This window comes from Lytechinus pictus, chromosome 10 (genome assembly GCF_037042905.1).
Source record: "Lytechinus pictus isolate F3 Inbred chromosome 10, Lp3.0, whole genome shotgun sequence".
Classification (NCBI taxonomy): Eukaryota; Metazoa; Echinodermata; class Echinoidea; order Temnopleuroida; family Toxopneustidae; genus Lytechinus; species Lytechinus pictus.
In genome coordinates this window covers 11,255,250-11,278,149 of record NC_087254.1, presented here as the reverse complement: position 1 = coordinate 11,278,149, position 22,900 = coordinate 11,255,250, and the positions used below count along the sequence as shown (strand labels likewise).

At 34.2% G+C, this 22,900-nt stretch overlaps 1 protein-coding gene across 1 annotated transcript in view; it reads left to right on the top strand.

Moving 5' to 3' along the window:
• The window catches only part of LOC129270156 (neurogenic locus notch homolog protein 1-like), a 74,596-nt gene that overhangs the window by 20,251 nt on the left and 31,445 nt on the right, over positions 1-22,900 (top strand). The window contains exons 18-36 of the mRNA XM_064106002.1: positions 1,109-1,231; positions 4,537-4,659; positions 5,264-5,386; positions 6,691-6,813; positions 7,442-7,564; positions 9,319-9,435; positions 10,272-10,394; positions 10,836-10,955; positions 13,988-14,101; positions 14,652-14,771; positions 15,323-15,448; positions 15,990-16,106; positions 17,016-17,138; positions 17,910-18,032; positions 18,445-18,567; positions 18,957-19,073; positions 19,632-19,754; positions 20,379-20,498; positions 21,874-21,987. Of these exons, the coding sequence (XP_063962072.1) occupies positions 1,109-1,231; positions 4,537-4,659; positions 5,264-5,386; positions 6,691-6,813; positions 7,442-7,564; positions 9,319-9,435; positions 10,272-10,394; positions 10,836-10,955; positions 13,988-14,101; positions 14,652-14,771; positions 15,323-15,448; positions 15,990-16,106; positions 17,016-17,138; positions 17,910-18,032; positions 18,445-18,567; positions 18,957-19,073; positions 19,632-19,754; positions 20,379-20,498; positions 21,874-21,987 (2,295 nt within the window). The remainder of the gene's footprint in view (positions 1-1,108; positions 1,232-4,536; positions 4,660-5,263; positions 5,387-6,690; positions 6,814-7,441; positions 7,565-9,318; positions 9,436-10,271; positions 10,395-10,835; positions 10,956-13,987; positions 14,102-14,651; positions 14,772-15,322; positions 15,449-15,989; positions 16,107-17,015; positions 17,139-17,909; positions 18,033-18,444; positions 18,568-18,956; positions 19,074-19,631; positions 19,755-20,378; positions 20,499-21,873; positions 21,988-22,900) is intronic.

The following is a 22,900-nucleotide window of genomic DNA, read 5'->3' as shown; positions in this document are numbered from 1 at the left end:
TTATAATAATAATAGCTGGATTTATATAGTGCTTTTTGCCTGAAGATACAAAGCACTATTATTACCCCGCCTTTAGCTCGAGCTACCATCACTGGCGCTCATTGCATGCAAGGAATTAATCCTGCCGAGTACCCATTCACCTCACCTGGGTCAAGTGCAGCACATTGTGGATAAATTTCTTGCTGAAGGAAAACATGCCATGGCTAGGATTCGAACCCACGACCCTCTGTCTGAAAGTCAAGAGTCAGAACCACTAGACCACGACGCGCCCACAGACCATTACAGACCGTTGTTCAGTTTGCACTTGATTTTGTTGGTGTGACTGTAGTCTGTAGATATAGAAATGGTTTCAGCTTTATTATCATGCATTTGAAAGCATACTTTTTGTCATGATGTTTCTATTGCTTTTCCTATAAAGCCTATGAAAGAGTTTAATACTCTAACATATATAGTCAGTATATACCGACCTTACTTGGGGCAGAATTTTTATGGCATTTTTTTGTATGTCAGAAAATTTTGTTACCTGTCATGTAAGCAATTGGTAATTGTATTCTACTAGTGTAAGCTCATGAATTAAAAAAAAATAGTGACAGTATAGTATGTAATTATGTGTTAAAATAAAAGTAGAATGTAAACATGAGAAACACGAAAGGGTAATTTAATAGAAAGGAAATGAACTTCAGCTTTTGAAATTGGTCCATATGTATGTAAATGTATATTCCATATATCGATAAAGATAAAGTTTGAATTTGTATAAATTAAAATTCATTTATTTTCACATCTATATACAATGCATAAATACGTCGTAGTAAAAACAATTATACCATTTATGCAATATATCAAAATACATAAAGCAATGATGTGGAAGTGATTGAGAAACAAAAGCCCTTATTTGATATCTAATTGAACCAGGTGGTGTTTTCCATAAGTATGTGGATACATCTGCAAAGGTACACCCTCTGTATGATTAAGGAATACACTGAGGTAGATCTAGCTCATGAAGGGGTACATAGCAAATATGATAAGTCTGATGTAGAAATCTCCTGCCTGCAGACCACAATAAAGTTAGATTGAAACATACACGAGTGTGATTTTCTTTCTTTTACAGTCATTAACCAATGCTCACAGAACCCATGCCAGAACTCTGGAATATGTGCCAGGTCTCCGGGATCCTGTACTGACTTCACCTGTTCCTGTCATCCATGTTATGAAGGCACACTCTGTGAACAAGGTATGTATTTGTGATTATAATCAATTCTCTCACCCCCTGTGAAAAGATTCCTTAAAAAAACAGACCTATGGGCCTGTTCACGGATAGGGTCCACTTTTTGTCAACCTAGGGGTCAAATTTTCAAACCCAATGAAATATTGTATTTTCTTTTATTCCTGAAAGTTCAGATAAAAATTTAGTTCTGAACCTTAATTCCATCTGTTATAGTTCATTCCATACCTAATCTTTTGCACATACAGCAATGTTTTTAACAAAAGTGGTAGCAACTCTTATATCATTTTTCACTGAAGGAATAAACTTTTGTGAATTGTTCTGTAAGTACTAATATCATATCATTTTTGCTAACTAAGGTTGGAATATGAAAGTTCTAACTTGTGATTTATCAATTTCACAACTTGCTTTTCCCCAGGTTCAATACAAAATGTGAATTTGATGTGCAAATGTTTTGTTTATTCCTACAAGACCAGAAGAGTAGACCATGATATGCCTTGAAAAGATTACCCTTACCACATTGATAACTAACACTGAATATCGGCTGAATTCTTGTACTCTATGGAAAATTTGAAATGTGATGCTTTTGTAGGCAGGATGTGACAAATGCGTGTAAACGTAAATATGTACTAATTTCATCTATTTTAACAAATTGAATGAACCTTTTTGGCTGGTTTGATAATACTACAGATAATTTCACCATTTTCACAAAAGCTTTAAGCCCTTATTAAAGTAAATTGTAATTAATCTTTTTCTTGTTTTTTATGTCTTTGTTTGATAAGAAAGTATATTGCACTGAAGAATGCAGGATAAAACAACATGTTTCAGAAGAAATATATATTAGATAGGAAAGATGTTTCATGTAATCTATATTTGTACAATATTTCAATGTATGCATTGCTTTTAAAGATCATTGCTTTTCGTAGGGTATTAAGCAGAATGTTACATGTGAATGGAAATATGATGTTACATGTGAACAGAAATATCACATATTTTGCCCTTTGCAGCTTCTTTGTTGTTTACTTGTTTTTAGGAGTTTTATTTTGAGTTGGTTCTAAGTATTTGCAGAAAGTATCTATTTTTTTGTTTTTGTTTTTGTAATTACTCTTTGTTCTTCAAAGTCCAAATAATGAAACAAATATTCACACTTTTATGGCTCCACTTTATTTCTTGTGATGAGCTTACATGTAATAATGATGGTGGTATATGGTGCCCAGACTGGTCTCCAAACAATGTCATTCTCATCAGGCCAAATGAAGTGATCGAAACCTGTAAAGGAAATAAATTATTTGGTTCAAACAATTATTGTAATTGCTTTGAAGATAGCCTGCTAAACTCTAGAACATACCTGTTACCTTCTTGAGGAAATGGATCTCAGCTTCTTGTTTTTCATCATCAGCTTTAATGATTTGTCCAGCATAACACTTGGCGCGACCTGATTTTCAGCTACAAAAGTCCCTGCTGTGAAGTGCTGCATTCCATGAGCATTTGGAAGAAGTTTAACCTGCTTCTCATCTGACACACAGGAAGAATATCAAATGACTTCAGTGTTACCAGCAACCAGGGGCGGATCCAGGATTTTCCAAAAGGAGGCGGGGGCACATTTTTTCAAGGAAAAATTAGGCAATCAAAAACAAAAAAAAGTCTTCACTTTCAAAAGTGGGGGGGGGGGGGCAGACTTTTTACATCACAAATTTTAATTTTGCATCTCAAAAGGGGGGGGGGGGTGGCACGGGCTGGCTTTGCCCCCTGGATCCGCCAGTGTTAGCAACCTCAAGAGCAATACAGTGAAGAAAATTTGAAAACCATGTTCCTCATTTCGGATTATTTTCTGGATATTTCATACAATACAAACTCTGTACACTTGTCGAACATTTTTTTAGATATTTTTTTACATTTCATTCTAATACTTTCAGATAAAAAAAAATTACTAACCACAGAATGATGTAGAGGTCTGGTTTGAATTCTTCCCAAGCATAGTTTTTACAGACTTTACTTTTTCAGGAGATGATTTATTCTGCAACATAGTTGGGCAAGGTAGTGGGGCTGCACCATTGATGGGTCCAGGAATCAATTGATTACATGTATGACTTGTATGTTATCTGTTAAAAACATCAATTTCTTATGGACTTAATGTGGAATAGTATTAGTATAATTGATTTGCTTAAAAGGAAACTTTTCTGAATTGCTCTCTTGAGGTGATGATCTACAAATTCTTGAACGTAGTTGTGATTAGCACATTGGTTCCCACTTCCTGTCATAGTAGTCATGCAGTAGTGACATCAACAGCAAAGGTCTCTTGAAGATATCACATATGGAACTCCAATGGACTTCACATGATGGAGCTTCCTGGTTTGGGTCACAACTACATGATCTTCTGTGTGGGAATGATTGCAATCAATATTGTTAATCACAAAGAAGGATCTTCTTCTGATGCTGGCAAGGTAATCTTTTGCCCTTGTGACTTCTGTTGTCGTCTGGCTGCAGTAGTTGAATGCTTCTTGAGCATTTCGAATGAGCACTTTCTGGCCAAGCACGGCCATTTCTAGCTTAGATTTTACATGGCTAGTTATACCATCGGACTCTACTTTTCCATGCTCAGACCCATATAAGCTCTCTCTACTGGAAACTGGTAGTCAGACTCTGCAAAGCTGATATCGATGAAAGCTAGACCGCTTTTGTATTGGGATGTACATCCATCATCAAACTGAATCTCCTTCTCAATCTTTAGGTTTCTACGTTGCTGAAGAAATGTGTTTGCTGCCTTGACAAATTTATTTAATAGGCTCTGCTACATCTTCAATGAGCTCATCAATAAGGTTTTCTTCACTGGCTCTCCTTCCTTTTCCCTGAATGTTTTGCCTTACCCATCGTTGCCATTTCAAGATCTTTCCTCCAGAAGATGTTAAAAACTCCTTTGTGACTGATGGGCTAAACAGTAATAATTTGGCAGATTTAAACATTAAATTCCCATTTGGAGGTTGACACCATAAGTGCTCGCTTTGGCCACGTTTGGATATTTTTCCACCCAAAGCAAACAGAGAATGAATCCAGTTGAAAAGTGGACCCTATCCATGAACAGGACCCTAAAACTTATCTAATGTCCATCCCTTTTACAGCATGCAAGCATTTCCAGAAACAAAACCCTGCCAGGTTCCCATTTGCCTGACCTGGCTTAATTGAGTGTGGATAATTCCACTGCTGGAGGAAATCAGTACAATAGCTAGGATTCGAACCACCAACCCGCTCAAAGATGAGAGTCAGAACCACTAGACCATGACACTTCCATAACGAATTCCTCTTCTCTTATGCAGCAAAAGACCCATGTGCTTCAAACCCTTGCATGAATGGAGGTGCGTGTAATGGAGTACCCGGATCCTGTGTAGCATACATGTGTGATTGCCCTGGTTGTTACATAGGAAGCCAATGCCAAGTTTGTGAGTATAATAACCTAAGACCCCTAGTTATATATGCTTTATATAAAGTCCCCTACCAATCATCATTTTCAAAAGTCTTCAAGTCCAAAATATGAATATACCGTCTTGTTTTTATTGCATATTGTAATCATAATGTAATTTAAATTCATTTATTTCACATCTCTCTAAAACAGATACAATACATTAAAATGAAATCTTACGACAATTGCTCCTCTGCTGATTTCTCTGAAGATGTGAAATGAGGGTTAGGATTGTGCTAGGGTGTAAGGTTTAGAATCATAGGATTATTAGAATTAATATCAAGGTAAAGTGTGAAGCTCAAGTTTATGTTTGGCCTAAGTGTTTAATATGTGCTTTCTTAGTAGGAGACATTGTCGCTCGAGCATGTATAGTTGTGTTTAGAAGAGGGGTCGGACAGGGCTGTCTAAATTCTGTACTAAACTATGCATCCTTTCATAATGCACAGATGACATCATAGTTATTCTAGCCGATTTCATTTCAAAAAGATATGCCAAGGTCAAGAATTATTGTTTCCAAAATATTGGCATCGATTTCAATCTTATTTCATTGATGCTAACTTTAATGTAATCCCTGTACCACTCAGTACAAAACCCCTGTGAGAACAACCCTTGTGCAAATGGAGGCACTTGTATTCAGACACCGGGATCATGCAGCACCTTCCAATGCCTCTGCACAGAGTGCTTTACTGGAGCTCTCTGTACATTACGTAAGTCTTCATTTTACCTATCATTGCCTATATGGGATCCATGTACAAAGCCAATGGGAATCACATAATTCAATATACAATGGCTTAAATACTAAAATTTAAACTCTACAGTCACGTGCCCTACAGCCACCTGCGTATCAATATTCTGTTTTTTTTACTCAGCTTATTGATAGGTATGATACTACGGTAATATAAATTTTTGTTTGTGGGCTTGTTCATGAAATTTTGTTTTGTGGAAATGCTTATTAATTTCTATGTAATTGGGTAGTTTTAAATATATTTGTTAGGTTTTGACCTCATCTAATCTTGCATTGTAAGCCAAATCATTTCTGATCAAACAGAAAAGAGATACAGACAGTATGGACTTGTGTTCCTTTTTTAAATGTCATTGTACATATGTGCTCATGATTTATCAACATAACCTTTGATATGATGATAAACATGTAATTTATTGCACAGTTTTTTAACAATTTAGGCTCAGTTTTTTTTTTTCAATTCATTTATTCAACCATCATCATGTACAAACAATTTCATAAATACATACCAATATAGATAATATACAAATACTAAACTTAACAATAGAATGATGGTTTGGTGACCCCGGAGAAAGCAGAGCTTATAAAAAGGGGCCACCGAGTTAAAATATACACTAAAAATACATACAACAAATAATAATAATTACACTAAGTACACCGATGCAACAGCCAAAAAAAAAAAAAAAAAAAAAAATTTAGAGGGGGGGGGGGGACTTTCAATGAGAAAATAACAAATAATTAAATAATTGGCAGAAAGTTTTTTAAGCACATGATAACATAATGTTTTATGATAAGTCTCTTGAACCTAGAAAGAGTTTAACTGGATTTTATGTCAGAGGGGAGGTTATTCCATAACTTAGGAAAACAGATTTTAAAGGAATTTAAAGATATAGTTGATCGAACTAAGGGTAGATGAATTTGGTTATTCATAATAATAATAATAATAATATGCAACATTTAAATAGCTAAATTAAATGTTTCAACTCGCTGCATACTATTACCCCGGCTTTAGCACAGCTATCCTGACTGGACGCTCGAGCATTCAAGGAATTTCTTCCTACCGGGTACCCATTTACTACATCTGGGTGAAGAGTGGCAAATGTAGATAAACGCCTTGCCAAAGGACGCGAGTGCTGCAGTGGGACTTGAACCCCGGACCTTGTGGTTCAAAGTCCGGAAACTGAGCCACAGCACCTCTAACGATGTTGCTCCCCAGTCTTCTTTTATGTTCATGGTTAAAGATTTACTTTCAATGCCAATTTTTTTCAGCTTTCAGTGCTTGTAGTAGTTTCCCGTGTATGAATGGAGGCCTGTGTTTCCAAGATGGTAACTCGTGCCTGGCGTATGCTTGTCAGTGCCTAGGGTGCTTCACTGGTACGCAGTGTGAGAATGGTAAGTGCATTATTTGTTTTATCCTATTGCTCATTTGTATTTTCACTGTAGTGTAGTGTGGTATGCTCCCCCTCTCTACTTCTATATAACTCTCTCTTTCCCTCCCCCTCTCTCTCTACCTACTTTCAGCTCTTCAAGCCAAATATGTTTTGGGTTTGATACTGCCCTATTTGTTTTGTTTTCTTTGATTGATAAAATTATTATAACAAATAAGACAAGATTTCAGTAGATAATGTGAATATTGATGAAATGAAAAGCTATGTCCGTATTAGTTTTGATACTGAAATATATCAAAGTTATGAACCAGGTGCATACAAAAAAGGGAACCACTAAAATCAGGGCTCCGTAACACAAAGATTAGCTTTGAATAGCAATTATGAGAGAACAGTATTTCCTCAGTGGTCAGTATTTTGTGCCAAATGCGCGTGTAATGTTGATCTTGATTTGTCAGTTCATTTAGCGATTGATCGCTATAAATCTTTGTGTTACGGAGCCCTGGTTATCTAGGGATGTTGATTATTTGTATGGATTTGAAAATATAGAATCCCGAGATATGTATTAATGTGACCTTACACTCTATCTTCACTTGTTATTTGGTAAATTACACCTTTTCATTTTATTTTTTTAGCAATTAACCCTTGCAGTAGTAATCCATGTGGATCAGGAGGGCTTTGCTCTCAAAGTAATGTGAACTGCAATCAGTATACATGCATGTGTACAGGCTGCAACCAAGGGACTAATTGTGATCTGAGTAAGTATAACAAATACATTTTTGTCGCGCCTGCCAAGCAGAGCGAGACTATAGGCGTCGTCAACATTGAAATCTTAACCAAGGTTAAGTTTTTAAAATGTCATCATAACTTAGAAAGTATATAGACCTAGTTCATGAAACTTGGACATGAGGGTAATAGTGTATCACTGAAGATCCTGCCTGAGTTTTAGGTCACATGATCAAGGTCAAAGGTCACTTAGGGTCAACAAACTTTGGCCATGTTAGGGTTATTTGAGGAATTGTCATCATAACTTTGAAATTTTATAGATCTAGTTAATGAAACCTGGACATAAGAGCAACCATGTATCCCTGAATATCATGTGTGAGTTTCAGGTCACATGACCAAGGTCAAAGGTCAGTTAGGGTCAACAAACTTTGGCCATGTTGGGGTTATTTGAGGAATTGTCATCATAACTTTAAAAGTCTATGGATCTAGTTCAAGAAAAGTGGACATAAGAGCAGCAGTGTATCCCTGAATACCCTGTATGCATTTCAGGAACATAGCCAAGATCAAAGGTCATTTAAAGGTCAATGAACTCTGGCCATGTTGGGAGTATGGGTTGAATTGGCATAACCAAGGAAGTTTATGGATCTAGCTCATGAAACATCGACTTAAGGATAATCAAGTATGAATAATTGTTTTGCACATGTCTTATGTAACATGATCATGGTCAAAGGTCATTTTGGGTCGATGGGCATAATATTTTATTATCATATTAGTGTTTTCTTCTGTGAATAATGTTCAATAGCTATTTTCAAAGGAAGCACTGCTGCTATATTGCATTGCGTAATGCAGGCGAGACTGCCAGAGGCGTTGCACTTGTTTATCTCCTCAGAAATTATAATTGATAAAGAGGAATATCTTGTATGATGACAAGGAGAGCAGATATATTCTTTTCAGATTTATGCTTGTTTTATCAATGTTATAATAATTATTACTGTTAAATGTTATAGGTGGTAGTTTTCATTCTGAAAAAAAAATGTTGGAGGGGTAAGTCTGGTTTCAATTAAAGTCTTTAGGCATCGTTATTTTAAAGTTATAATGACAGTCCAAGATGGCATAGTACTAGTACCTGCTCTGGTTCTGGTAGTATCAGTAATAGTTGTAATAGTATATTAGAAGTAGTAGTAGTAGTAGTAGTAGTAGTAGTAACAGAAGTAATAACAGTAATGGTAGTATATGTAGTACGAGTGGAATTAGCAGTCGAAGTAGCAGCAGTATCGTTATTTGTAGCAGTATTTTTAGAAGAAGTGGACTTAGTAGTAGTATAAGTAGTTGTAGTATTAGTATTAGTAGTAGTACAGTACTATCCACTGATGGATCCAGGGGGGCAAAGCCGGCTTGCCCCCCCCCCCCCCCTTTGAGAGGCACAATTAAAACTTGTACTGTAAAAATGCTGTTAATACAAGAGTGTGTCCCCCTTTATAAAGTGAAGACTTTTTTTGCATGTCAAATTTTTTTCATGGACAAAATGTCCTTATTTTTTGTTGAAAACCTTTTTATTTGCTTGTGAAAATTTTCCTCAGAAAAATGTGGCCCTCTGCCCTTTTAAAAATCCTGGATCCGCCCCTGGTACTATCATCAGTATTATTGCTATCATTATCATTGTTATTAATATCATCATCATTATTTTGTTGTCATAGATATGATTATGTATATCATCTTTATCATTGTCACTATCATTTTATTTACATGACACTCAAATAATAACAGATCTTTACTTTTTATCTAGTTCCACAGCCCTGTAATCCTAACCCATGTCGAAATGGTGGATCATGTATTCAACTTGGCTGTAATGATTACCGTTGTCAGTGTGCCCCATGTTGGACGGGTGTCAACTGTGATATAAGTAAGAAGATAGTCTTTATTCTACTGTGTCATCTTTTTAATAATGCCCTAATATCAACATAGCCTTTACCTACATCTAAGCAATATAGTAATTGCATAAATTTTGAGCTACATAGTGCATTGCAGTCAGTATTTGGAGTAGGTTGTTATACATGTATATATTAATTAATTAGCAAATTATGGATATCAAGATGTACTTGAAAATAATTTTTTTCAGAAATCTTTAACTGACTGTTCTTTGTATAGTAGTAGACCTGAGACTTATTGAATCTATAAGCATAAGCATCTTCTAATTTGTATGCATTATCAATATTGGCAAAGTACTTTATTTGACTATGTATTGTTACTTTGATTGTATTTTGTGAAAGGAAACGAATAAAATCTCAAATCACTAAAATCTAGTCTGCTTTGATGATATTCAGTTACCCATGAAGGCGTCATATTCAGAACAATATATATATTCCAGATGTCATATAAAAATATCTTTCTAATCTACATAGATTTTGCAGGTCCCTAAATGTGATATTGTACTTAGTAATTCTTTAGATGAGGTACGATCTAAACAATGCCAATATTTGAATTCTTTTTTATTCTTCACCTACCATATAAGCAAGAATGACATCTCAATTAGATTTGTTATGGATCTTTAATCATTTGTTTGTTGAAGTGCTTGATAATTCTATCACACTCATTAAAGAAGTAGAATTCCTTTATCTAGCTGTGCTATTAAAGTATCATAGGAATGACTCTTAAATAAAGAACTCAATAAATTCATAATTCATGATTGATTTCCATTTAAATCGCATTTATGTATATTTTCAAACTTTTATTTCATAGCCCTGGACCTCTGCGCCACACAGAACTTTTGTCAAAATGGTGGATCCTGTCTTCAAAATGCAGATTGTTCATCAACACTCTGCTTCTGTGATTCCTGTCATACCGGGACCAACTGCGAACTTGGTCTGTTATCATTGCAAAATAATCCAAATCAATTCTTTGTCGACCCCAAAACAAATTCTAGTTCACGATTTGAATGACTTTGATTTTTGTAATAGTAATTCAAATTGGACAAAATTTTGGAACTAATCTATTGATGTAATGAATTTGGCATCGTTCTTCATCGCTTAGTCATGACTTTATATGTAAAGCCCAATGTCTTGGGGTTATTGATTAAACATGTGCTTAACATTTTTATGCTTTTGTATTTTTACACAATTTTAACTCCAGCACTGATGATCTTATATTCAAGCTAAATATTAAATGCTTATTTAATCCCTTTGAAGGATAAAACATAAACAAAAATCTTCCATGCAATTTTAATTACAGTGAACCTTATCACGCTTGAATGACATTTCTGAACTTTTTTTGTATTTGTTTTTTCCCCTTTTTTTCTTTTTTCAGATGTTGATATGTGTGTTGTAGCTGGTAACCCATGTCAGAACGGAGGTCTATGTCAGAGTAATTGTCCGTCCTATTTGTGTACATGTGGACAGTGCTGGACAGGACAAGACTGCTCAATACGTACGTTAATAATAATAATAATAACTAGATTTTAATTCGTCATGCGGACGAATTAGGTGGTCTGTCCTTATTCTCGCCATCATGATCACTATTACCATGTTCAAGCAGATCAATATGATCTTCATGATGACAACGGAATGTTCATTATGGATGGAATACTTGTGAAAGACGGGAGATGATAAAGCACTGTGAAAAGGGTCTCTTTGATATATGAAAATACAAGTGATATGAAAAAAGTTATTATAATCTGTTAAATCTTGCTAAATTTTAACTTTCATACCTTTTAATTATCATAACGGATCATGTACGAGGTGGTAAAAATAAAAAATAAATGAAAAAAAAAATCATCTTGTTCACCCCCAGGACTCGAACCTGCGCCCCCGAGAACTCAAGTCAAGTGCGTTATCCATTGAGCCACGATATTCCCCATAGAGATTACACGTTCCCATAGAGATTACACGTAAGCAAATTTGAGAATTACAAATCCAATTTTGGAAGCGAAAAACGGGCATGATCCTGACATCTGATCGAAAAATAGAGGGCACATTTCCAAAAGCTTAGAATCTCAGCTACATCATACCAAAAGCTCAGGGATAACTAACAAGAAAAAATGGAGATATAGCTCACGAAATAGAGGAATGTAGAATCTAGTTTTGAGAAAAAGTCATGTCCCATAGAGATTACACGTAAAATGAGGAAAAATGACATGCCTCTTTTCATCGCAATTTTACACCATGATGCGTTTTTCAAAATGAAAATTCATGCTAACTGACGAGAAAGAGTACATTCTAAACTACAATATATTGAAATCTGGGCGACAAATGATCAATATTCACGGAGTTATGATCAAATTTGCATAAATTTGATGACGTCATTTTTGAAAAAATGAAATTTTCAGTTTAGGCGCAATTTTGATGACGTCATGATCAAATTGAGGGACAATGGTGACATGAAATCAAATTTACAACTCATACTCTATCGATATATGAAAATAAAATTGGGGGTCAACGGACTATTTAAAGAGCTACAGTGAATTTTTAATAGGTATGTTTTTGCCCATATATGGCCTATAGTAAGAGCTCGCGCGCACACGTGCTGCAAAGTTTAACGGGTGTTAATTTCGTTATTAATGGTCGTAGAAGGTTGATCAAGGTATCAAATTGCTCAGAATTATATTATCAATGCAAGGATATAAAAAAAACGGCGTTTCTGCGTTGCGTTGAAGGCGTTACGCGCGGAAACGCGCGCGCATACCTGTGCGTGCGCAAATTTTTGAAATGCTTAAAATGACCTGAAACGTACTTTACTTTGGTCAAAAGGTGATTTTGAGCATTTTAAAAATTTGACGAGCGCGTACGCGCGCGTCGTGACCTCCAGGTGACCTTTGATGACATGACCTGTTGACCCTTAACCTGAAATTGATGTGATGTTAATTTGATTGATTTTTGATAATTGATAATGGAGATATGATCGACAATGTGATTTTACAAAATGGCGCCTGGATGACGTCATCATGACCTGATGACCTTGAAAAAGTTGATTTTACTTGAAATCATAGAGCTTGATGACTGACAGAAATTTGAAGGAAATTGACCATGTCGATTTCGAGTGAACGTGTGTACAAAAAAGTGTACGGAAGAAATAAAAATAAATAAATAAATAAAGAAAGAAAATTCTGGCGAAATCAATAGGTGATCTGTCATAGACAGACCACCTAATAATAATAATAGGCATTTATATAGCGCCATCTATCTAGAAATATTCTATTCCGAGGCGCATTGTTTATTTCTATTATTACCCTGGCTTTAGCTCGAGCTGCCTTTCAGTGCTCAGTGCATTCAAGGAATTAATCCTGCCGGGTACCCATTCACCTCACCTGGGTTGAGTGCAGCACAATGTGGATAAATTTCTTGCTGAAGGAAATTATGCAATGGCTGGGATTCGAACCCACGACCCTCTGTTTCAAAGTCAGAAAACTAATCCACTGGGCCACAACGCACCACGTTACACACCAGGGGCCCTGTAAAACAAAGCATAGCAATCTTTGTACAACATTGTTTTACGATTAATTGCTTTGAATACAATGTATTATTAATCGCGAAAATCAAGCGTGTGATTAATTGCTACCCTTTGTGTTACGGGACCCAGAATTTTGTATCCCATTGGTCTACTGGCAGTTAACTCTCAGATTGCATAACACTTGCTTTTCACAACTCACTAGCCAATATTCTGAACTTGGGTTTGATTCAAACTCTGGTCTGAAGTTGTGATATATCTATGGATAGCCATTTGCAGCACAAGTCTCAATAAAGAACAGAGGTTGAATTTGTCAGCTTATTTGGCAGTCCAATTGTAACTGTGTGAGAATAATACCCAAAATAGTTTTCTTTACTATCAGGGCATCGAGAAACAACTCAATAAACAATGAAAGACTTGTACAATAATTACAATTTTTAAACAGTCCCATATCATCAGTCAATTGTCACATGAAATATATTCTTGCCTTGTTCGTCATCGTAGTAGTGCCTAATAAATTACTCTGTATGGTCTTTCCTATTTTCAGAGTGTGCCTAGAATATTTGGTGGATTGTTGTTTTCTATCGTCATGCTGTGCTTCTCTCTGTAGGCCTATTAAGCGATAAATCACACTTATTTTCTTACCGTCATGGCTTCACAATTTTAAATCTACAAGAGCCCGTTTTTAAAAGAGATACAACTATTATGGTGAACTACCATGTTAACATGGCACAGCAGCTCTCACAAGCTAGGTTTCCATGTAGGTTGAAATAATTGCAAAGTTACAATAGTTGTATCTATTTATGAAATGGGTTATTGATGTTTAGCATTAGTTTGTTTGATTTTATCTTATTTTGTGGAATAAATTTCATTACACTGCATTTTTCTTCTTGTAAGGTGGCTGTAAAATAGTAAAAGCTGATATTCATAGTGATCTACTTTGCAACATGTTCTCTTTGTATTTATATCTTTCGCACAATCATAACATGTGATATATTTCCCCCATTTTTCATCAGCTGTTAATGCCTGTGCATCTAATCCATGTGGAAATGGTGGAAGCTGTTCAAATTCATGTTCGTCATATACATGCTCTTGCACTGCATGTTGGACGGGACCAAACTGTGAAACATGTAAGCTATTTGTCTTAATAATTATATTATAATATATTGCTACAAGAACTTAGACCAAACTGTGAAACGTGTATTTATCTTAATAATAATATTATAATATATTGCTACAAGAACTTGGATTTTCATCAACCATAATCATTATCAAAAGTTATTCATTCGGTTCAACTGACCAATAGATATTTAAACCAATTATTCAAAAGAGAAAGAAATGGAAATCACCATTTTACCATCAGTAGACGTTTTTGCCTGTAGGTGATCTTTACAATAGATATACTACACAATTTATGCGTAAAATCTTGATATCATAATACTATGTAAAGCAAACACAAATGACAATACTGTGTAAAGCAAACATTGATGTTATTCCACTCTATGTATGACTTAAAATAAAAAAGTTAGTTAAGTTATTTCCTCTCGCAGTTAATTACTATCCAAGAATTTTGTTGCTTTCATTTATTTTTTGTCACAAACTCTTATGAGTAAATTACGGATTATGTATAAGTTTCTTCTGAGCAAAGTAAATGTATCTATTCATTTTCCATATACCAAGCTGTGAATGTGTGTAGCAGTCAACAGTGTTTCAATGGAGGTACCTGCATTGTTTCTGCGGATTGTTTGTCTACTGTTTGCCAGTGTCCGAGCTGCTTTTCAGGTTCAAGGTGTGAAGTATGTAAGTATATTATTTTTCTAAATAATCCATTCAGGTATTTCATGCTCCAATGTGCCAGAACGCTCCAAAAACAACTTTCTCAAATTAGAATAGATACCCTTTCATTAGGGCACTAAATAGGAGTTCTATTTTTTTAAGCAATAATCTTTCATCAAGGTAAAGAAGTCTATGTGTTAGTACACAGAATTAATTAGTTCGGACAAGAATCTAGTAAATTTCAATTGACATTAAGTTTTCCTCTGACAAGGCATCTCTTGGAAATTTAGTAGCTTTGTTTTATACACTATATCATTTCATTTATAATTGAATCTTTGGAGAATTTAACCTATGTGTATTGATTACGATCAATCACAGTGTTAGAATTTCAAAGTGAAAATTTCCATTTCAAGTGATGTACTTCAATAAAGTCTTTGAAAATCAAGTGTCAACATGGTATGTGGCAATATTAATTCCTTATCTTTGAAATTAATTACAAATAAGGTTATGGGATTTTCATTTGTGTGTTAAAGATTCTCTGTCATACTTTTAACCCTTACTTCTCTTTTTTTCAGTTTCTAATCCATGTATCCCAAACCCATGCCAGAACAATGGCATTTGTGAAGTCACACCCGGTTCTAATTGCTTGGGTTTTACATGTCAGTGTCATCCATGCTACCAAGGACCATTATGTTCCCAGAGTAAGTACACATTTACATAATAAAATGATTAAAAACCATTGCCTATCTTTGTACGTTGTCTCTTGTGGTAAAAACAAATGAAAAAAGGTCAAAACCAGCTTATGATGTTCAAAGATTTTCTTATTCTGTACTTCTTTATACTTGTATAGGTATCTATTTACTGTGCATTAAATAGAAATCGGTACTGTTTACCTTTCATCATGAAAAACATAGACAACAGATTTATGAAGGTATAAACATACAACAACAAGCATATGTATTGGATGATTATAACACAAAATTTATAACAAGGATAACAAACTTTCAATAATGCATAAAATCCAGCAGGTATTTGTGAGAAATGGAGAACAAATGTGCAGAAGATATTTCAGCGGTTTAATTGCAAGAAAGGGGGTGCTTATATTTTCAAACATTGAAAAAATTCATTAAATTGACCATAATGATCTTCTTCAATTGTACAATAGTGTTTTGTTATCAATATCGATATCACATTAAACTTACATTATAATCGAAATTATAATTTCATTGTCTTGAATAATAGGCATTGATGTTTGTGCATCCAACCCATGTGGAGCCTTTGGAACCTGTCTTGAGGTCTCATGTTTACAATACGTATGCCAGTGTGACTCCTGCCACAGTGGGCCAAATTGCAATATAGGCAAGTTAATCATAGCTTTAAAAGAATAGATTAAAAGAACTATAAGCCATAGTTGAGACTTCATGTCGGGCTTGGCATGAAGAGAAAAGGTGACCGAACTGACAAAATATTTAATTTTAAGATGAGCATCTATGATGAAGTAGTAGTCTTTATTGTGAAACAGAAAAAAAAGGTTTTAATTTGTATTCAGTATTCAGGCCACTGATACCCATCATGTTGATTCATTCAGTAGATTTCTCAAGCACTCATTGAAGTGGTATGTCTTACTCAATTTGTTCATGAGATGTAATGCAGTTTACAATAAGTACCATTTTAGTTTACCATAAGTCTATAGATTACTATCTTGAGGCCAGTGTGGGTATAGGTCCTTAAGAAAAAAGGAAATGTCATTCAAGAACCTTTCCTCATTAACCAATTCTAAATTAATTTTTTTTGTAGTTTTTACAACTACAATATTAAATTATAAGTTTGTGTTCATGAATGGGTTTGCAAGACTTTATTGTTGGTTGGACAAGATATTTTACATGACCATCATACCACTTTAAATAACAGTTTCAAGATTGTGTATTTTTCTATTTCAATATGTTCCTAGTTGCATTATAGACCCTATTTGAATTTCACGAAGAGACAAAGATCATTTCTGAAAGAGGCCCTATCATACTGCCATCTGAAGAAAAAGAATAGAATGCATACATTTATGAAGCTTGTCTGTTCGGCTGGTTAACCATTCTACACGTTGGAAGAAGGTGCTTTTATTTCTGACAATCATTGCAAGAAAACGTATTTCCGGCCATCTGACCCTATATCTAAGTCTGGGTGGAATAAGGAAGGCAAAAGGGTATCATAAGATGACATGCAATATGTTACAGGGCCTTAATGATGCATTATTATTTTCTCTTCAATTCACAGAACGTGACCCATGTAATATGAACCCTTGTGTCAATGGAGGCTCTTGTATAGCATCACAGACAGGATGTGATGAGTTCACATGTCTATGTCCTTCATGCCTCACAGGATCATCATGTCAAATGTGTAAGCATTGCTGCGCACATCATGCATAATCAATGAAATTAGAAGAAAAATATGTTTAATTCATTAATAATAACTCTGTCATTGATTTTGAATGAAACATGAACCAAACGATTTGATAATCTAGCTAGACTAATAAAAATTCTAATGAATCAATATATTTACTACAGGTACAGGCTTAACATCTTATTTGCCTAGCACTCACCTTGAAGATAGACATGTCTTTGATTTACAAAGTTATAAGTTGTATAGGCCTTTTCATTCTTCTTTCATATTATTTTATGTTTGCATGAACAATGCTGACATCAGCTTCAAGCTTCTATTCAGCAAGCATTTGAATCTTACTCATACTTTAACATTCATAAATTAGATGATATGAAAAGAGGAAGTGTCTGAATTCTTCAATGAACTGCAAATATTGAAATGAAAGTAAACAACAAACACAGTTGTAACCTAAAGGTAACTAAATGCAAAACAAACAATACAGTAATAAGAAATAGGATACATGGCTAAGTGTTTTGGTCCTAAAAATTGTAAAATAGCACTTTACATGGATATCCTTAAGCTCTTTGACATATATTAATTAGACTAAAATCGCATGAATGAACTGAACAGTGGTATACAGTGTAGATGAGTTTAGTATCACCAAATGCAATTTGTGAAAATATGAATACAGTTTGATATCATTTGCTTTTGTACCATTTTATGAAAAATCATTTATCACTAAGATTCTCATTCACATTTATCCTCTTCATCTTCCTTTGTTAATAACAGCTATTGATCAGTGTCAGCCAAATCCATGTCAAAACAATGGGCGATGCTTCAAGATGGATAACTCATGTTCAAGCTTTTTCTGTTTTTGTGATGGATGCTTTACTGGAGCGACATGTGAGACAGGTGCGTCTCCTTGTATGAAAGATATATAATTGTATTCTTTATAAAAATAGATTTCTTTTTTTCTCCACATATTATTAGTACATGTAGTATTATCTTTATGATTATTATTACCTTTTAGTTCTCTGTATTTGCACTTATTACTACTTTTGCTTTCATCATTCTTTTCATTATTAGAGTTATTATTACAATTTTTTAATTTATATAATTATCACAATTATCACTTGCTATTATCATTATCAAGTTGTGAAACATATAATACACATCATTTTCCTTTGGCATAAGAATAATTACACACATTTGTTACCTTTGAAACGGTCCAAATGCCCTTGTTCCATAGGTACCTTGTGCATGTAATTTTACTAGTGCCCTCAATTATGTGCATTATTTGTTTTATCTAAATTTGATGATTCAGCTCTCAACCCATGTGAAACAAACAGATGTGTGAATGGAGGCACGTGCCAACCAACCATAGGAGACTGCAGTCAGTCATCATGCCTGTGTCAAGGGTGCTTTACTGGGGAATTCTGCGAAATAGGTAAGTCTAGTGCAAGAAACTTGCGATCAATTGCAAATCTACTTTTCGTCCCTAAATCTATCATTTGTCTTGCAATTAATTTTAAATTTGCGATTGATTGTGAATCTGCTGCTTAAAACAAGGAGTGTAATCTGATTTGCTGCCGCTAAAATTGATCTATTAATTGTAAAATTTGCTACAGGATATTTGTAATTGATTGGAAATAAGTTCTTGAAACACTCCCTAAGAATGAATAAAAAAATGATACGGCAATATGTTAAAAAGACACAGAATATTGATGTAATGATACATAACTACACATCGTCAACTGTGTTAGTAAGAATTATATGCACATGGTACTGTTAATGCTCACAAATTTTCTCCATTTGTGTTGTTTATTTTACATTCAGCTCTAAATCCTTGCAACGGTAATCCGTGTGGTATTGGTGGTGTGTGTACTCCTTCTTCGTGTACCTCCTACTCCTGCCAATGCGATTCCTGTCACTCTGGAATAAACTGTCAAACAGGTATTATTGTGATGCTCAATTCATTCACAGGGATGGCGCTACAGGGGGCAGGGGCGACCGCACCCAATAAATATTTAAGTAGTGCAACGTAGGAAAAGCGGATTAAAGAGAGAAAAAAAGAAGAGAGAAGAAAGAAGTGCATCAAACAGAGAGGTATTATTGGTCATGTAACTCTCTTTTCCCTTAATTTCATTGAAAAAAACTGAAGTAGGTCATATTGCCCCCTCCCCCATGAAAATACCCTGGTGCCGCCTCTTTATCTTTCATGTTCATAATGTCATAATAATTTAATGAATAGGTACAATATAGATTAAATTGTGAACTAGGCATCCCATTAAAAAAAAAATCAAATACATTATATGGGATTTCACCTTAGTGAATACTGCTGACAGTCACAGATTGAAGGTTTTGTGAAGCTTTGATATCTTATCTTGACAAATTGACAACACTTTACACTAGATAATAAGCTATTCATTTATTCACGTTCCAATTAAACCATTCTATGCACACCAATAAAGATTGACTATGATCCTCTTTTCACTGATCATTACTTTTCAGATGTAAATGTTTGTTTGCTGGCCAATCCTTGTCAGAATGGAGCAAGTTGTTTTTCAGCCAGTGACTGCGAGTCGGCTTTCTGTTCATGTACCTCGTGTTATACAGGACAGTTCTGTGACCAAGGTAATTTTCCAGTGATTATACTGCCAAAATACAGTACACGTCATTCTGGTTTTCATTTGTTATATGTGGCAAATGGTCACATTAGTTACATTTGTTTCTATGTTCAGCAATGAACTGCAAGGATTATCAAACTGCAAAGTATTTATTCTTCTTAGTAGGTCACCATGTTTCATTTCCATCTTGTCTCATGGGTGTTACTAATGTTCCATAAAAAGTAGTGCATGTATTATGTATATTATTCTGTAATGATTTACTTTTGTTCTTTGCTATTTACTTGTATCGCAATGATTTACTGTTGATGTTGTTTAATATCGGAATTGAAACGAAATAAAGATTCTTTCATTCATTCATTTGTATTTTGTTATTCATTCTTTTTTAGTTATTTTAAAGTTTTATCTATTTGTTTATTTTTTGTTTATTTTTTATGTATTTATTTTTTCATTTCTATTTTGATTATTTGTTAATTTAATTTTAATTTTTTTAATTTTCAGATTCAATTAGGGTAACAGGAATCTGTAGGTAGCTAGTCAGTTGTAAATAAATTGATTTTTTTTCTCTTAGATAATAACCGTATAACTATCCTGGCTTACATTTGAATTCAAATACCAATAATTTTTTTTTCAGAGATTGACTTTTGTCTAGGCAGAAATGACGTATGCCTTAATGGTGGATTATGTGTCACTAGTTGCCCGGATGTACGATGCATTTGCAGTCAGTGTTTCACAGGAGACCAATGTGAAATTGGTAGGTATTATTTTTATGTAGGGGTCCCATTATTTGGAATAAGATCTCTCAAAATATCAAGCAGCGCAAAACCCTTCAAAGCTTTAAAAGACATTTAAAAATACATTTTATGCAGAAAGTATAATACTAATATTAATACTGATATAGATACAATTGTATACTTTTATTATGTTTGTTGTTCTGTATTTCCCTACTGCATTTGTTTTTTTAATTGTGTTGTTTTGTGTTAATTTCTTGTAACTTTTCAGTGATCCTTCCACTATTCTTGAATATACTCATTTTTGTTAGAATGTATTTTATTGAAATATTTATACTTCTTGATTTGTATGTTTTTTATGAAGATTGTGGTAAATAAAGTTTCAATTTCAATTTCAATTTCAAGTGATGGTAAGAGCAAATACTGTTGTCAAACCTTGTTCTCTTCCCCCTGAATATGTAATAAAAGGTTTTTACAGGAAACAAATGCCTCCCTGAGTGCAAACATGGTCTTGACTCCAATTATTCAGATGATAACTAGCTGTACCATGAACCATATGGACTCTTCTGTCCCCTATTATCAATTATTTTCTTCTTTGAAGTGATGATAAGAGCAAAAATTGTCACACCTTGTTCTTTTACCTCTATATAATGAAAAGTTGTCAGAAAACACATGCATCCCTTTGTGCAAACACTGTCTCATCTCCAATTTTTCAGATAAGAACCATTGGTGCCATAAGCTATATGAATTTTTCTGTCCCCTTTTATTAATAATCTTTGCCCCTTGCAAGTTCTTGATGCACAATCCTCATAAACATAATATGTTACAGTAGTATTGGGTATCCTCCCAGGATCTTTTCTTTAAAATATCAAAAGTGAGTGAAGATATGTACAAAATAAATGTCATAGCTATGGATATCATTTGGCCTCTTGTCATATAATTTTATGCACAACTAATGGTTTAACTTCTGAAGGTTTCTATGGCGAAAAATAATAGTGTAGTAGGTTTCACGGTACACCCTGTGTCTTTCTTGGGCAAGGTGTTGGTCCTGAAAAGGACCACCCAATCTCAGAGATTGGGTGGTCTTTATCAGGACCAACACTTTCCCAAGAACAATACATGGTGTACCGTGAAACCTACTACACTAACTAATGGTTTGCCAAGCCTTGGAGATACTAGAATAAGATTATATTGTGACTTTGGATCATTTTCTATCTTTACAATTTTGAACAAATATGGAAAGACTATTTGGTGCCACTATTTGTTTACGGTTAATTTAGTACGTAATGTTCATTATTAGAATAATCAAATGCAATTACAAAGTACATATTAATAGTTCAAAGTGAATGAACATCTATTCTCACATTAATACCGTTCTTTCATTGTATTCATCTGAAGCCATTGATGCTTGTGAATCTAACCCATGCTTTAATGGAGGAACTTGCGTGAATCAGTGTTCCAGTTTTACCTGTCAGTGTCCACCTTGTTACACCGGTCTTCAGTGTCAATCTTGTAAGCAATTTACCTATCTATTGGTCTTTTCATCATTCTGATAGTTTTTAAAGGTCAAGTGGACTCTAGAGAATTGTTGATTCGAATAAATAGAGATAAAAAATACCATAACGCTGAAAATTTCATCAAAATCGGATGTAAAATAAGAAAGTTATGACATTTTGAAGTTTCGCTTATTTTTCACAAAACAGTGATATGCACAACCCAGTGACATGCAATGAGACAGTTAATGATGTCTATCACTCACTATTTCTTTTGTTTTTTAAGGTTGAATTATACAATATTTTATTTTTTACAGATTTGACGATAAGGAACAACTTGACTGAACCACATAGTATCGAACAATGCTAACTCCACATATTCAGAGAGAAATTGATCGCTGTTTCAGTTGACAATAGGAAAAAATTAGAATATTTCATATAATAAAATAAAAAAGAAATAGTGAGTGGATGACATCATCAGTCTCCTCATTTGTATATCGACCAGGATGTTCATATAACTGTTTTGTGAAATTATGAAATTGTAAATAGAATGCCATAACTTTCTTATTTTACATCCGATTTTGATGAAATTTTCAGTGTTATGCTTGTTGGATTTTTCTCTGTTTATTCAAATCAACTTTTTGTTGGGGTGGACTTGTCCTTTAAACCTTCCTTAATTGAGATTATTATGTTTATGCTTCATGTTACAGGAATTGTTTACAAAATCAGACCTTGAGTTCCCAATGATTTCCCATAGTTTGTCATTGTATGCATCATCATTCAATATGTAATCATTAAGGGAAAAAGCAATTAGATACTCTATTGGTAAAGATGGTATAGATCGGCTAAAAGATCCAATGTCGGTTATATCATTTCTATATGAAGGAAAATTAAATCATTCTAATGGATGAAGAGCATTATTTTATTTACCT